The sequence below is a fragment of the Eleutherodactylus coqui genome, chromosome 2 (assembly GCF_035609145.1).
Source record: "Eleutherodactylus coqui strain aEleCoq1 chromosome 2, aEleCoq1.hap1, whole genome shotgun sequence".
NCBI classification, from domain to species: domain Eukaryota; kingdom Metazoa; phylum Chordata; class Amphibia; order Anura; family Eleutherodactylidae; genus Eleutherodactylus; species Eleutherodactylus coqui.
In genome coordinates, this window is record NC_089838.1 from 291403227 (window position 1) to 291419667 (window position 16441).

The 16441-nt window shown below is 46.6% G+C and overlaps 1 protein-coding gene across 1 annotated transcript in view; it reads right to left on the minus strand.

Annotated features, from left to right (window-relative positions):
- LOC136610194 (adhesion G protein-coupled receptor E1-like) overlaps nt 1–11744 on the minus strand; it is a 70406-nt gene extending 58662 nt beyond the window's left edge. Inside the window, exons 1-3 of the mRNA XM_066589436.1 lie at nt 11681–11744; nt 10673–10740; nt 4650–4733 (exon numbers count right to left, since the gene is read on the minus strand). Coding sequence (XP_066445533.1) covers nt 4650–4733; nt 10673–10740; nt 11681–11744 — 216 coding nt within the window. The remainder of the gene's footprint in view (nt 1–4649; nt 4734–10672; nt 10741–11680) is intronic.
- Nucleotides 11745–16441: the final 4697 nt, after the last annotated feature.

Consider the following 16441-nt stretch of genomic DNA (forward strand, 5'->3'; position numbering starts at 1 on the left):
CAAAGAAAACCCCCACAAATGACACCATTTAAAAAACTATACCCATTTATGAATTTACCTAGGGGTGTACTGACCATTTTGACCCCACAGTTTTTGAATGAATTCAAGCAAAGCAAAAGGAAAAAATTGTGATTTTCATTTTTTGTCAATTCTGTCATTTTAAAAACAGCTTTTTTTTGTACAGCACACACATGAATGAAGACTTGCACCCCAAAATAGATACCCCTGTTTGTCCCGTGTTAAGAGACATACCCATTGTGGCCCTAATCTTTTGTCTGGATGCACAACGGGGCCTAAAATGAAAGGAGTAGTCGGTGGCTTTCAGAACAGAAATTTAGCATGAAGGTGATTTAGGCCCCATTTCCCACTTGTAGAGCCCTTGAGCGGCCAAAACGACAGAGAACCCCAACAAATGATCCGATTTTGAAAACTAAACCCCTTAACGAATTTATCTAGGGGTGTACTGTGTATTTTTACACTACAATTTTTGAATAAATCTAAGCAAAGCAGTAGGAAAAAAATTACAATTTTCATTTTTTTGGCTGTTCTATCAATTTAAAAACAGTTTTTTTTTACAGCACACATAGGAATGAAGACTTTTACCCCAAAATAGATACCCCTGTTTGTCCCGTGCTCAGAACCATACCCCTTGTGGCCCTAATCTACTTAAAGGACACATGGCTAGGCAAATACTGGAAGGAGCACCCGTTGGATTTTAGGTTACAACAGAATAAATTCCAGGCCCCATTTCCCACTTGTAGAGCCATGGAGCGTCCAAAACGATAAAGAACCCCCACAAGTGACCCCATTATAAAAAATAGACCCCTTAACGAATTCATCTAGGGGTGTATTGCGTATTTTGACCCCACAGTATTTGAAAGAATCTAAGCAAAGCAGAAGGAAAAAATTTCGATTTTCATTTTTTGGCAATTTTGTCAATTTAAAAACTGTTTTTTTTTGTACAGTCTACATAGGAATGAAGACCTTCACCCCAAAATGGATACCCCCATTTGTCCCGTGTTCAAAAACATACCCCTTGTGGCCCTAATCTACTTAAAGGACACATCACAAGGCCTGTAATGCAGGGAACACCCGATGGATTGCAGGGAACGACTGAATACATTCCAGGCCCCATTGCCCACTTATACGGAATAAAAATTGACACCTTAAAAAAATTCCCCCCCCCCCACACACACACACGCACACTCCGCGCCCTTTTCGTCGTTCCCCAAATCTTAGATAAAAGTAATAATGTGAACTGTGTAGTATTTCCAAAGACAGGGGTAATTACGGAGGCTGGTTGGGATGGGTACATGGGGCAATAAAGCCGTTTATCCCCACTCCTCTCCTCTTTGGGGTATTTCGTGACCTCAGTAGCGGGTATGGGGTGTAAAAAGTGGCGCTCTGTGAGTCTCCGTAAGCTTGATGAGGTGCGGCGGTCTCACACAGAAGACGCTCGACAAGCTGCTCCTGGAACTACAGGAAGGCGAACATTCCCGGGGCTTCTTGTAAATTGCGTATTACAGGTAGCGGTCTGAATAACGCCGGGCTCACGGAGCCGTAGGTGGAATCCGCTTGCCAGCTCCGGATCCGGATCGCAGCTGTGACCCCGGCTGTGACCCTGCGTACGGCTGCGTAATGTACTGCGCATAACTGCCTACTCACACAGGCGGTCATGCGTAGTACATTTTTTTGTTGTTTGTATTTCCCGCACCGTCGCTTAGCGATGACGCGGGTACCCGCAGCCCGTACACAATGTAGTTGCGTATGGGCTGCAAGTATATCCACGACCATGGAGCACAATGGGCTCTATGTTGCGGATATCCGCAGTAAAATAGAACCTGCTGCGCTCTCTTTTCTGCAAATGGATTACGCAATTACGACCCACTAATGTGAGCGGAATTGTGTAATCCAATGCGATTGATCTGCGTATTACCGCGAATCAGACGCATGTGGAATCCGTAATTCTTATCTGGTCACGTGAGACCAGCCAAAGGTACATCGCTACCTTTTTATCACGTGACTGGCGACCGCTCAACAAGGTCACTGCTCCAGGCTCTCGGCGAGTGTTGGTCGCTGGGAGTAAGGAGATTTTAAATTTCCTGGGCTCCTCGACTCCTGTGCATGTGTCCCGATTTTGCCGGCGGTCGCATGTGCAGAATCCGGGAAAGTTCACAGAGGAAGATCACGTCGGGGTGCAAATACGGAGGCCTCCGGTAAAAAGTTTCATCTCATCTCACCGATCGCATCGGTGAGGGGAGATGAACCTTCACCTTTCTTTTACTTTTACGTAATCGCCACCGGAGCTGTCCCGTCCTCAGGCAAGTGGGCATTAATCCTAAGAGGACGCATAATACTACGTCCTCTAAAATTAAAGCCTACTTACTGAGGACGTAGTTTCCCGATGGTGCTGTCACTAAGGGGTTAAATGGTAAGCCCTCACATCGCTATTTGATGGAAACATAAAAAAGTTATGATTTTTTTGAAAGTGGGGAGGATAAACAGAAATGAAAAAATGGCCAAGTCATTAAGGGATTAAACAGTTTTGGCTCTCAGAATAGGGGGACAGAAAAAATAATTTTTGTGCAAAAGTAGTAAAACAAAAAACTATTTAAATGTTGGTATTGCTGTAATTATATAAAGTTAACACGTAATTTGTACCGCATGGTGAACGTTATCAAAAAGCAAAAAGAATTACTGAATTGCTGTTAATCAGTAAGTTACAGTGTATGTAGACCAAAATGGAGCTGCTGATAAATGCAACTCGCCCTGCAAAAAGCAAGCCCTGATTCGGCTATGTCAATGGAAAAAGGTATGGATTTTGGACTGCAAAGATGAAAAAACAGGAAGAATGACCACGTCCAAACTAGGCCACATAGTTAAGGGGGATAATTTTATCATTTTCTGTAAAAAAAAAAAAGATGTCTCCACACACTTTTTGGGTGCTCTCCTTAAGGAGACACGACACCATTCTGACCCACGTCATAAGCCCCTCAAAGACTAAGCCAGAAGCCTGCTGCACACTGAGGAGGGAAAATCACCCCGAAACAGTCAGTCTGTGCATGGCTTTCTGGCTTGGTTTCATATTCCCAATCATTAAAACTTGTTATAAGTCACTTTGATTTGAAGGAATGCTGCCATCCAATAGATGGCACTGTAGAGGTATTTTTCCATTTTTCTTTTTTGCATAGATTTCCCAGAGGAGCTAGCATCTTTTGGGTGCTCTTCTTGGGGAGAGACTATACCATCCCCTGACCTACTCACTCCCTAGTCTTCACACACTTTTTGGGTGCTCTTCTTAAGGCCTCCTTCCCACGAACGGATTTACGCCGCGTAAATTCGTGGCAAAAATCCGCTGCGTTGCACCCTGCTATTAGGTTCTATTGAACCTAATAGCATAATGCTCACGATGCGTAATTCCACCGCGGAATTACGCACCGCGATTTCTCCCGTCCTCACCCGCAGCATGCTCTATTTTCTGCGGGTGAGGACGGGCTGTACGCGCTGACGGCTTCCATTGCAGTCAATGGAAGCCATCCGTTCACGCTATCTCCCGCTGTAACCAGCGGGAGATAGCGTGAAAAAACGCTTTCCCGCCCACCTCCGCGCGTCATATGACGCCATATGACGCGGCCGGCCGCGTCACGTGACACGGCCGGCCGTGCACGTGACACGGCCGGTGACACGGCGGCGGTGGGCGGTGACGGGCGGTGACGCGGCGGCGGTGGGCGGGGAAGCGATTTCACGCTATCTCCCGCAGGTAAGTATAAGGGCTCTGGGGGGCGCCGTGACGGGCTTCACTGCGTAATATTACGCGGCGGAGCCCGTCACGCTCGTGGGAAGGAGGCCTAAGGAGACACGACACCGCTACTGACCTAAGGCTTCATGCACCCGGCACGTCCGGATTCTGCGTATCTGTCTATTGGCGACCCTGCATACCTGTCATTCTCCTGCTTTTCTGTACTGCGGATGGTCCACATGGCTTGTAGTTGAACATGTGCAATACAGATTCTTTTTTAAAACTCCTGCTTCTACCGAAGAATCTGCACCCCGTCCGCAATGTCAATTCTGGATGGGCCGCGGATTGAGCAGTTTCCATTGACGTCAATGGAAGCCCTCCGTGCGGACACCGCAGGAAATTGAAGCATGCTGCAATCTTTCCTCCACTCATGTGCAGGAATAATCAATTTCCCATAGCATGGTATGGGCGGTATTTGCTGCAGCACCCGGAGGCAGCCGCGAACCCCAGATTCCGCAGCAAAAATCTGCCTGTGTGCATGAGGCCCATAGGGGGAGCAGAGATAGCAGTTGTATCCAGCTGATTTTGTGTCAAAATCTGCACCAATGCTGTGGATTCTGACTCTGTTTTGGGTGCAAAAATGCTATGAAATTTGCTGTGGAATTTTCCGCTGCAGAAATTCCACAGCCTTTCAGTTATATGTAAATGTATCCTTGGGGTACGATTACACCTAGTGGGCTTGCTGCAGACTTACCACAGCAGAAGATTCCACTGCAAAATCTGAAGCAATTCCACAAAAGACACAGAGTCAAAATCAGCAGCATCAGAAGCTCTGTGTTACATCTCTGCTCATTGGATGGACAGAACAAAGGACAATAAGAGGTTCCAAGTTTTCTTAGTTTTTTCTTACCTGGACAGAAGTATTGGTGTTGTTTTTCTTACAAGCATTTTCTGTAATATACCGCAAGGATTCCAGGAGAGCGCACTGCGGTTTCTAGAGGAGAATAAACCAGACGGTCTTAAAATACTTCTACACAAAATGATCTCCATCTTTTCTTCTGCCGTGTTATTTGCTGCCACGTTAAGCATCTTATTATTAACAAGGTGACTCCTGCTTGTACAGTGTAACCGCTCCGGCATGCAGCCATATTATGGACCCGTACCACGACTCCCATAGAAAACTATGGGCATGTACTGTAGCTTCATATGCCTCAATGTTTTGTATACCTTTATTCAGGGCATAGGAAGGCACATAATGTGCCCATAGTTTTCTATGGGAAGGTATACAAATGTAGTGGCCCAGAACATGCTTTCCTAACCCCTCTATAAATGTCACACATGTATGTCTTTTGTAGATGCGCTGTGCAAAATGTCTTCTCGTTATGTTATGTGTATTGCACAGCTGCAGCAAGTGAAGGGTTAAGTGTTTACAGTGCTTGGAGTCTACCTGCAAATGTATCAGTATGTCATGTCATGTGCTATGACAGAGGCTATAAATGTGAATGACTAAGAGCAGGAAGAGGGAGTCCATGTTTTTAGGAGTGTTGCTGTTCAGGAGGTCCAGACATATGGGGCACCTTCAGTCCTCATATGTTGAAGTATGGAAAAGGAGGAGAGGTTTTCCAGACCGCAAGTGATCGGGAGAGAGCATTAGTAAGTGACAATCAGTGTTTGTGCAAGGCCAGTGCAGAGGTACTCTATTCTTCTACACGCCTAAGTGTATCCAAAGCTGAGTGGAGGTACTACAAGTCCAAAGCTGGGTGGAGGTACTGGAGGTGGAGGTACTACAAGTCAATAGACTCTGTCTACACACATGCGTCTGCAAGTCTATGACAGCCGCATGGAGGTACTGATCATTTCTGTGTGTTTACTCTACCTGCACTGTGAAAGTCTTCAACTGAATTTGCCTTGTATTGTTTGACTATTCTTAGTAAAGTTTATTCTGGGCTATGACCGTTCCCAGAGACCCGTGGTACTACAGCACTGTCTGAGACTGAATTTATTCCCCGCCAAGGTTCATACCGGTGTATGTGTGTACAGGAACAGTGGCGTCACCCGTAACAACCTTATACCCCAAGTGCCCAACTATTGGTCATGTCTCTCTTAGCGGTGTCTGGGGAAGGGGCCAGCGCTACTCTGGCCTTGGCTATATGTATCTGTCTGGGATGGAGCATGGTAAGTGCCACCATGACGGGCCAGCACTCTACCCCCCTGACGTATGTCAGGTGTCCAGGGTCTCTCTCTCTGGGACGCTGCACAAACGCAAAAAAATAATCATTATTTATATAGTGCCAACCTATTCTGCAGCACTATTGAGACACAGAGGGTACAACAGTTACATGTGGTAATCAGATAGTAAAAGACAATAGCGGTGGGAGGTCTGCTCCAGGGTGATGCAGGAGGTACAGGGGAATAGGGTGTACAAGGTAGGCAAAATAGAGAATATGGGTGCCGTAGGTAGATCATAGTCCAGACATGTATTAGGAGGGGTGGGGCATTTGATAGGTGGTGAGGGTTAGTTCAGGAAATTAGGTATGCTTCCTTGAAGAGGTGCATTTTTAAGGAGTGTCTGAAGGTCTGTGCATCAGGCATTGCCCGGATGTTTTAGGAATGAGAGTTTCGAATTAGAGGGTTGTTTGGTTTGAAAGTATTAGCAGATAGAAGTGCACGAGCTGGGTAATATATGGACAGGAGGGAAATGATTTGTGGTGGTGCAGTGCCATGGAGAGCTTTGTGGTTGAGGGTAAGGAGCTTGAATTGAGTTCTATAGTGGATGGGCAGCCAGTGCAGTGACTGGCATAGTGCAGAGGTAACCAAGAAGTGGCTGGATAGGAAGATGAATCTAGCTGCCGTATTTAGTATGGATTTGAGAGGGGAGAGTCTGGTGCTGGGAAAGCCAATCAGCAGCGAATTGCAGTAGACTACATGGTTTGCCAGAGAATATAGTCTCCGATCGTGGCGTACAATTTGTTTCCAGCTTTTGGCGAATAGTCTGCTCTTGTTTGGGTGTCCAGCTCTCGTTTTCCTCGGTATACCATCCAGAGACCAACGGGCAGACTGAGAGATGTAATCAGAATCTGGAGCAATATTTACGCTGTTATGTCTCGGAAAACCAGGAGGACTGGTCAAGTTCTTACTACTAGCTGAGTTTGCTCTAAACCAGGGGTCCCCAACTCCAGTCCTCAGGGAACACCAACAGGTCATGTTTTCCGGATCTCCTATAGTACGAACCCCTGTGGCAATGTCTGAGGCACCGACAATAATTATATCACCTGTGCAACACTGAGGAAATCCTGAAAACATGACCTGTTGGCGGTCCCTGAGGACTGGAGTTGAGGAACACTGCTTTAAACAATAGACCACTGGTGGCCACGGGGACATAGCCGTTCTTTTGTAACTACGGATTTCACCCATGTTTTGGCCTCCTTTCCAAGAGGGTTTCTGAGGTACCAGGAGCAAATGAGTTTTGTTCTGATATTGCGGCCGGGTGGGCTGAGGTCCAGAGAAATTTACGGCGATCAGTTCTGCGGAGCAAGCGAGTTGCAGACAGTCATCGCTCTGAGGGGGCGGAATTCTGTGTTGGAGACTTGGTTTGGTTGTCTACTTAAACAACTTAAACAACCGTCCGCTAAACTTGGCCCGCGATTTATCGGTCCGTTTAAAATAGTTGAGAAGATTAATGCGGTCGCTTTTCGGTTGGAAATTCCCAGTGCGATGAAGATTAACAATGTTTTCCACAAATCTCTGCTCAAAAGATTCATCGATTCTGGGAATGATACACCACCCCCGGCTCCTGTGCTAGTGGATGGGGAGGTGCCGTTTGTAATAAGTCGCATTTTGGACTCTCGTTGAGTCAGGAATAGAGATGAGCGAACGCGTTCGTCCGAGCTTGCTATTCGTGCGAATATTAGGGTGTTCGGGATGTTCGTTATTCGTAACGAACACCATGCGGTGTTCTGGTAAATTAAACTTTCTTCCCTGAGACGTTAGCGCTTTTTTTTGGCCAATATAAAGACAGGGAAGGCATTACAACTTCCCCCTGCAACGTTTAAGCCCTATACCACCCCCCTGCTGTGAGTGGCTGGGGAGATAAGGTGTCACCCGAGTATTGAAATCTGCCCCTCCCGCTGCTCGCTATGGATGCATTCTATATGCGCTCAATGGGGCCAGCGGCAGCAGCGCTGACCCCATTGAGAACATATAGAAGACAAATCCTTCTTCTCTGGCACAGCTGTAACAGCTGTAGCAGAGAAGAACGATGTTTGCCCATTGAATTCAATGGAACCGGCAATACAGCCGACTCCACTGAATGCAATGGGCTGCCGGCGATCGCAGGATGAATGGTCGGAAAGGGGTTAAATATATAACCCCTTTCCTGCAATTCATCCAGAAATGTGTTACACTAAAAATATATACCGGCGTATAAGGCGACGGGGCGTATAAGACGACCCCCCAACTGTCACCTTATACGCCGGTAATACAGTGGAGCAAAGAATAAAAAGCATTACTTACGTTTTTAGATGATCTGCGGCGCTCCTGCAGGCTGTCACTCCCTCCTGGTCCACGGCAGACAAGCTTTCTCCACGAAAGACTTTAAATCCCTGCCTCCAGAAGCACATGTGCCTTCAGCCAATCACAGCCAATGACAATGATGTCATTGAATGGCTGTGATTGGCTGTGTTTCTGGAGGCGGGGATTTCAAGCCTTGAAATCCCCGCCTCCAGAAACACAGCCAATCACAGCCATTCAATGACATCATTGTCATTGGCTGTGATTGGCTGAAGGCACATGTGCTTCTGGAGGCAGGGATTTAAAGTCTTTCGTGGAGAAAGCTTGTCTGCCGTGGACCAGGAGGGAGTGACAGCCTGCAGGAGCGCCGCAGATCATCTAAAAACGTAAGTAATGCTTTTTATTCTTTGCTCCACTGTATTACCGGCGTATAAGGTGACAGTTGGGGGGTCGTCTTATACGCCCCGTCGCCTTATACGCCGGTATATATTTTTAGTGTAACACATTTCTGGATGAATTGCAGGAAAGGGGTTATATATTTAACCCCTTTCCGACCATTCATCCTGCGATCGCCGGCAGCCCATTGCATTCAGTGGAGTCGGCTGTATTGCCGGTTCCATTGAATTCAATGGGCAAACATCGTTCTTCTCTGCTACAGCTGTTACAGCTGTGCCAGAGGAGGACGATCTTTATGCTGACAGTGGGGGGGGGGGGGGGGGGCACTCTTGCCGCTATTGTGGCTTAATAGTGGGACCTGTGAACTTGAGATGCAGCCCACCATGTAGCCCCTCGCCTGCCCTATCCGTCACTGTGTCATTCCCATCACTTTCCTGAATTGCCCAGATTTTCACACATGAAAACCTTAGCGAGCATCGGCGAAATACAAAAATGTTCCGGTCGCCCATTGACTTCAATGGGGTTCGTTGTTCGAAACGAACCCTCGAGCATCACGGGAAGTTCGTTACGAATAACGAACACCCGAACATTTTGGTGTTCGCTCATCTCTAGTCAGGAATTCTTTGCAGTATCTTGTACATTGGCGCAGTTATGGCCCAGAAGAAAGGTCATGGGTTCCTGCAGTTGATGTTCATGGTAAACAATTTTCACAGATCTAACCCTGGTCGTCCTGGTCCTAAGGGTCCTGGGGCCCCTTCTAGAAGGGGAGGTACTGTTGCAGCTGTTCTGAAGTCTTCACCTTGCTTTCAGGCCGGACCAGGGTTTAGCAGTGTCTCTACTTTTCCTGGAGCTGAGGGGTGTGGTGGTTGAATGAGTGATGTCAGTCCTCACCTGTTTCTGAGCAGCTCTGCTTCTGTATAAGCCATGCAAGAATTGACCTCAGTGCTGGTCAATTATCAGTTGCTACCTAGACTGCTGCTGGGGAGCACAGCCTGTTACGCCTCCACGTTTAAGTTAAGTATCTTTGAGTTTATGGTGTTCTGTTCCCTTTTTTGTATTAGGGCTTCCTGATAGGGAATATTTAGTGGCCCAGGCACGCGTTGTGGGTCCACACCTGTCGGAAGCGATCGGCCCACCGAGCAGGCAGGACCCTCTCCCGGGTTAGGGGTTTGCAGGGAAAGGCTTTCCCTTAGTTTTGTATTTATGTTGCACAGTTGTGCCTTTTTCTTTTGTTTTTGTATATTGCTTGTCCAGTAAGGATGCAACATTGACTTTTATGGGGCTTAGGAACAGATTGTTGCTCAGTCAAACTTGACTATTTATGTCAGCCTTGCTACTTCAAATTCAGAGGTGTGCTGAGATTAGAAGACCCCCTTAACAGGTTGTACCACAATAGACTTGTATCACTTATCCATAGAATAGGTGATAAAAGTCTTATCAGTAGGGGTCTTACCACTGAGACCCCCATCCATCCTGAAAATGAGGATCCCGTGTCCCCCTCTCCTCACACAGTAAAGAGAAGGTTAAATAGAGCAGCAGTCATGCATGAATGGTGCTACTCCCTTGATTTTCAAAGTTTTCATATCCTTTAAAGGGGTTGTTCGAGTTAAGGAAACCCCTTTCACCAGGTCCTCCATGCATTAAAATACCAAATAAGAAATCTGTGGTTACTCACCTCTCCCCGCTCGTCACCCACCACTGGCCCTGGTGTCTTTGTTTACAGGCTGCTATAACATTCCATAAAACTGCTCCAGCAGCCAATGACAGCCATGATCGTTGAGTGCTGTCATTGGCTGATGCAGCTTGTTTGTTGATGGGATCAGGCTGACTGCAGCCTATAAAGTGATGTCACAGGGAGACCGGAGCCATCAGCAAGGGACAAGCAGGGGAGCTGTTTTATTATTTTAATGTATGTGGGACTCGGTGACAGGGGTTTCCTTAATCTAGAAAACGTTTAAAAAGTTTTTTGTTCTTCTCTAATCTGTATATGGCTATAGGTTTACGCACATATTTAGTAGTATCACATACCGTGTGACTCTGCTCTTTACATTCCTTCCTCCTATTAGTTCTGGAAGCAGCATTACACTTCTCAATCACTGGGAAGAGAGAAGAGACAATAAGAATATGTACAAATGCAGCACTGCAGAAAACCTGCAGCGTATTACACTACACCGATGGGGCTGAGAGTTAAAGATCTCTTGTCTACATACGGTGTAAAATATCTTTTGAAAGGCCCACCTGGTTGTGGTGTTATAGTTCCTGGTTCTTCTGTGGTTTTTTGAGAAATGCTGTGTATCATTATGGATGTTGATGTGGTGAATGGGTAGAAGGTGGTTTCTTTGATCCTCTGATGTGTGTATGCCAGTGTGTCTTTCATATTCACACTTGATGTGAACCATTGACTAGTGGTGGCATTTGGGGCTGACGAAGAATATGTTTAAATAAGATCTGAAGAAATGAAATGTGCCAACTCAGATATAACGTGTTTACCGCCAAATTTCCAATTAAAACTTTTAAGGAATTAGGGGGCGTGGCTAAGCCGGCAGAGAGTGAGGTCGCACTGAATTTGCGCTCCCGAGCCATAGAAGACTTTACAGCTTCTTTTGGTGTTCCAAAACGAACAGCTGCACCTCACACCGTCTCCAACAACTTCTCTGCAGCGCGGGGATCACCCGGAGAGGTCCCACAAGAAAATCGGTGGAGCGGGAGATCGGGAGACCTGTGCCTGCACGGAGCCGCAACATCATCAGCAGGAGAAGAGGGAGAGCCGGCGCGCGCAGGGGCTGAGCGGAGAGGCAGAGGTCCGCAGCGGTTCTTCAGCTGGGAAGCCCTGACAGCTCCGTTAGAAGCAGGAGGAGGAGGGAGCCTGGCGGGCACTGAGCCAGTGCATAGAGATCCCGCACCGACAGACCAGCGAGCAGGAACGGCGGCACCCGGTCCAGAGGAGAGACGCTTCCACTTCAAGGGCAGTAAGTACCTGATGCCCCAGGGAAGCCCCTTAGACAAACAGCCACGGGAGCTGCACTGATAACGGACCTCCCTGCTCTACTCGGCAAACCACATTTTCCCGCCTGAACTCCCCGCCATTTTCATACCACATTCTCCCGCCTGAACCCCCCGCCATTTTGCTCCCGCCCCCCTCCCTCCCCCACAGCTCTGCTGCGGTGAGCAGAGGGTGAGAACTGAAAGATAAAGAGCCTGCAGCAATTAACTAACAGGTCACCAACTCTGCAGAAGAGAAAAAGAATATAAAGGGCACTGCCCTAACTTTTTCTGGAGCTGGCTTAGCCAGCTTTACAAAATAACTAATTTTTCAAGGACCAGAGGTGTGGAGATATTTAAGCTATATACCAGCACTACCCCTGCCCTCTGAAGCTGCAACAATAAATCACAGGCAGCTACCTATACTGAAGAGAATAAGAAGCCGCATACAGAGCCCTGCTCTAATTTTTCTGGAACTGATTTCTTCAGCTCTATCAACAATATAATTCTCTCAGAACCAGCGGTACAGGTCGGTCACGACTACAAACCTATAGTCCCGCTAGGTACACCATAATAATACCTGATCACCGGCAGACGATATCTGAAAAGATGACTGATTAACCACTAAATAGTGTGGAGAGAGAGGCATCCCACCCCGTGAAGTGTGTCATATTTAAAAACCTCTGTACCTCAAGACTCACTCATTAACTGAAGACGTTCTGCGTGCAATCAGTTAAAGAACAAAATGGTTAAAGGCAGCAGGGAGCGCAGCTGCGACCCACCAGAAACACCAAGACGACAAAAAAATCAAGCGGACATGCACAAATTCCTAAAAAAGAAATGCGCACAAAGCCCCACGGCAAAAGCACTACCTCTACAAAACGAATCAGACTTCGCACCTCAGGACTCAGAGAATGAGAGCGAAATGGAAGAGGAAGAATGCAACCTCGGCACCCAAATCTCAAAATCCTTCCTACAAAAAGCACTCCTCAAAGTTACTCAACCAATAATGTCTGAACTGGCAGACATTAAATCCGAGCTGCAACAAATCGGACATAGAGTAGAGGACCTAGAGGGAACATGTTCCACCATCATCAAACATGCAAAAGCTACTTCGCAAGTGGTAGAAGTGCACCGTTCGTATCTAGACCGAGCCCTCATTCTAATCGAAGACCAAGAAAACCGCAGTAGACGCTGCAATGTCCGGATAAAAGGCCTCCCAGAAACCTGGGCAACAGAGTCCCTTCGCAAAGTGGCCGGAGAAATATTCACAGATCTATTAGGCAAAGAAAGAGCCACGCGAATTCAAATTGAAAGGATACATAGAGCAATCAGACCCAAACCCAAAGAAGGAGACCCGCCAAGAGATGTTATTTGCGGCTTACTCTCCTTCACAGACACAAGCGCTATATTGAATGCGGCAAGAACACATCACCCGCTAAAATACAGCGATTCACCAATCCAGCTCTTTCAGGACATTGCACCCTCGACTTTAGCGAAAAGACGACAACTACGTCCGCTACTAGAAATCCTTAAATCCAAAGGAATCCAGTACTCTTGGATGTTTCCGTTCGGCCTTGCCATTAATGACTCAGGACGCAGATTGTCAGTCAGAGCTCCAGAAGATCTCGAAGCGGTCTGGCATCATCTAAAGATTGATCCAATCGAAATACCTTCCAGGCTGCCAACACAATACGACTTAACCATCCCTCCACTTCCTACGAGTGAGCCGTGGAGAGCATCCACGAAATTTAAATCACCAAAAAGCAAAAAATATGGTACAAAACCATCGTCTTAATTTCCGGCAAGAGACTCACCTCACAGTGTGCTGAGCCTACCTGGGAACTGTATCTCGGAACGACTGGAGAGAGGCAGGATAACAAGTCTACTTAAACCTTGGACTAAAACTATAGCAAATCCGTAAAGGACGACGACCAAATCTGCCAATCCTAAAGTCTACTCCTTGGTCTGGCTAGCTAGAATTTGTACATCGAACTTATGACTGCATAGAAGAGGTGGAGAGCCTTTGGGGTCGCACGGGGGTCGACCCTCTGGGCTCCTCCGCCCGAGGGACTATACTTTAGCCAGACTGGAATGGTTCATAGCGGAATTTAAACCTATTAGCTATAATAGTACTTCAGGTCGCCAGAGGTTAACCTGGGATTAAGGAGAGGATTTGCACTGGTTATTTTGTTTAAATGTTTGTGCCTCTTTCTCTCCCCCCTCTCCTTTCCTTTCCCTCTTTACCTCCTCTCTCCACCTGTACACAGATCGGGGAGCCTCGGCTCCCACAACAAGATGATACATCCTCCCAGCGAGAAAGCAAGAGACCCCAAACGATGCAAATGGGATAGCAATCAACAAGCAACCCCGGGTCACCTATGGGTGCTACACACGTGAGTGAGACAACCACACACAGACACACTGGACACCCCTCACCCAGGGATTGTCCTTGGATGAGAAAGATACTGACAATAGTGTCCCTACTTTGGGGCGTCGGGATGCTTCTTATCCACACGACAACAAGTCTTTATTTCTTCACATACAGTTGACCAGACATCAAACACCTGGCCAAGACGTTAACGTTAAACTCAGTTCACACCCTTAACTTAACCTAAACTTAACCCTAGCCTACTCCCCACTCAGCCCACATTCATCATGCAATATTCCAAACCTGCTAACACGGAAACTGACAAAACCCAAAATATGCCTGCGAAACACCCACCCAGAGTCAACAGCAAACAAGGCTCAGAAAACAACAACCTCATACAACAACAACAAACTATATCCTCTCACAGAGGAAAAATAAATATCACTACTTTCAATGCCAAAGGGCTTAATTCTCCAAACAAACGACACCATATGTTATGGTTACTTAGAAAGAGTAAAACAAAAATCGCATTTCTACAAGAAACCCATTTTAAGAGTAACAAAATTCCAACCCTCCCGAAAAATACTTTACACAATGGTTCCACAGCTGTAACCCATCCTCGGCTTCCAAGGGCGTATCAATTGCCCTCCACAGAGATCTCCCATTTCAAAATGAAAAACAACTTACGGATGCAGAGGGACGTTTCATATTTGTAAAGGGCACAATAAATGGTTCAAATTACACCCTAGCTAACATTTACGTACCAAATACGAACCAAACCAAATGGTTAATAGACACATTACTTATACTAAAATCCTTTGCAGTAGGCCATATAATCCTAGGTGGAGACCTAAATATAACACTCAACCCATTTCTAGATTCCTCAAGGGGGAGGTCCCAGGTCTCACAGAGAGCCCTTAAAAGAGTCCACTCAGCGCTACAAGAATTAAACCTGATGGACTCGTGGAGATATAGTCATCCAGTAGAAAAAGACTACACCTTTTTCTCACACGTTCATTCCTCCCACCAGAGACTTGACTACATCTTTATATCAAATAAACTAGTGAAAGCAATCCATGGGGCCAAAATCGACAGCATCACAATCTCGGACCATGCTCCAATGCACACCAGTATAAATATACTATCTAACAACCTAGGAGAATGGAGATGGCGCCTAAATGAATCAGTCTTAAGAGAGGAAGAACATAAACAGGAGCTAATCAGAGATCTAACTGAATTCTTCGAAATTAAAGGGGTTGTCCCGCGGCAGCAAGTGGGTCTATACACTTCTGTATGGCCATATTAATGCACTTTGTAATGTACATTGTGCATTAATTATGAGCCATACAGAAGTTATCAAAAGTTTTATACTTACCTGCTCCGTTGTTGGCGTCCTCGTCTCCATGGTGCCGACTAATTTTCGGCCTCCGATGGCCAAATTAGCCGCGCTTGCGCAGTCCGGGTCTTCTGCTGTATTCAATGCAGCCGCTCGTGCAGAATGCCGGCTCCGTGTAGCTCCGCCCCGTCACGTGCCGATTCCAGCCAATCAGGAGGCTGGAATCGGCAATGGACCGCACAGAAGAGCTGCGGTCCACGGAGGGAGCAGACCCCGGCGGCCATCTTCAGCAGGTAAGTATGAAGACGCCGGACCGCCGGGATTCAGGTAAGCACTCTCCGGTTTGTTTTTCTAACCCCTGCATCGGGGTTGTCTCGCGCCGAACGGGGGGGGGGGGGGGGGGGGTTAAAAAAAAACAAAACCCCGTTTCGGCGCGGGACAACCCCTTTAACACAAAAGACTACACAAACGCTCCGATGGTGTGGGAAACACATAAAGCCTTTGTGAGGGGCCTCTTCATCTCTTTAGGCTCCAAACTTAAGAAACAGAAACAAAAGAAAATAGACGACTTGCTTACAAAGATTGCTAACCTAGAACAAAAAAGGAAACTCTCGGCAGTAGAAAAAGCACAACCCGAACTCAACTCCCTAAGAGACCAATTGAAGTCACTACTAGATAAAAAAAATACACCAAATCCGCTATATATTACAAACAAAAGATTTATGCCCATGGGGATAAGGGAGGGAAACTGATGTCCGCTCTTATAAAAATAACAAGAGAAAAGACACATATTAAAGAAATCAGGAAGGTCACAGGGTCAAAAACCACCTCCACTCAAGAAATAGCAACAGAATTCCACACCTATTATACGAAACTGTATAACTTAGAAGGGGAACTGTCACAAACCAATCGAGAAGAAAAACACAAAAATATGGAGAAATTCCTTAAAAACCTCACACTCCCCAAAATTAGCTAAGAAGAAGCCACAAACCTGTTGACCCCAGTGAGTCAGGAAGAACTAACAGAAATTATAAAGAGCCTCCCAAATGGTAAAAGCCCTGGCCCTGACGGTCTTACAATAGGCTATTATAAGACACTACAACATACA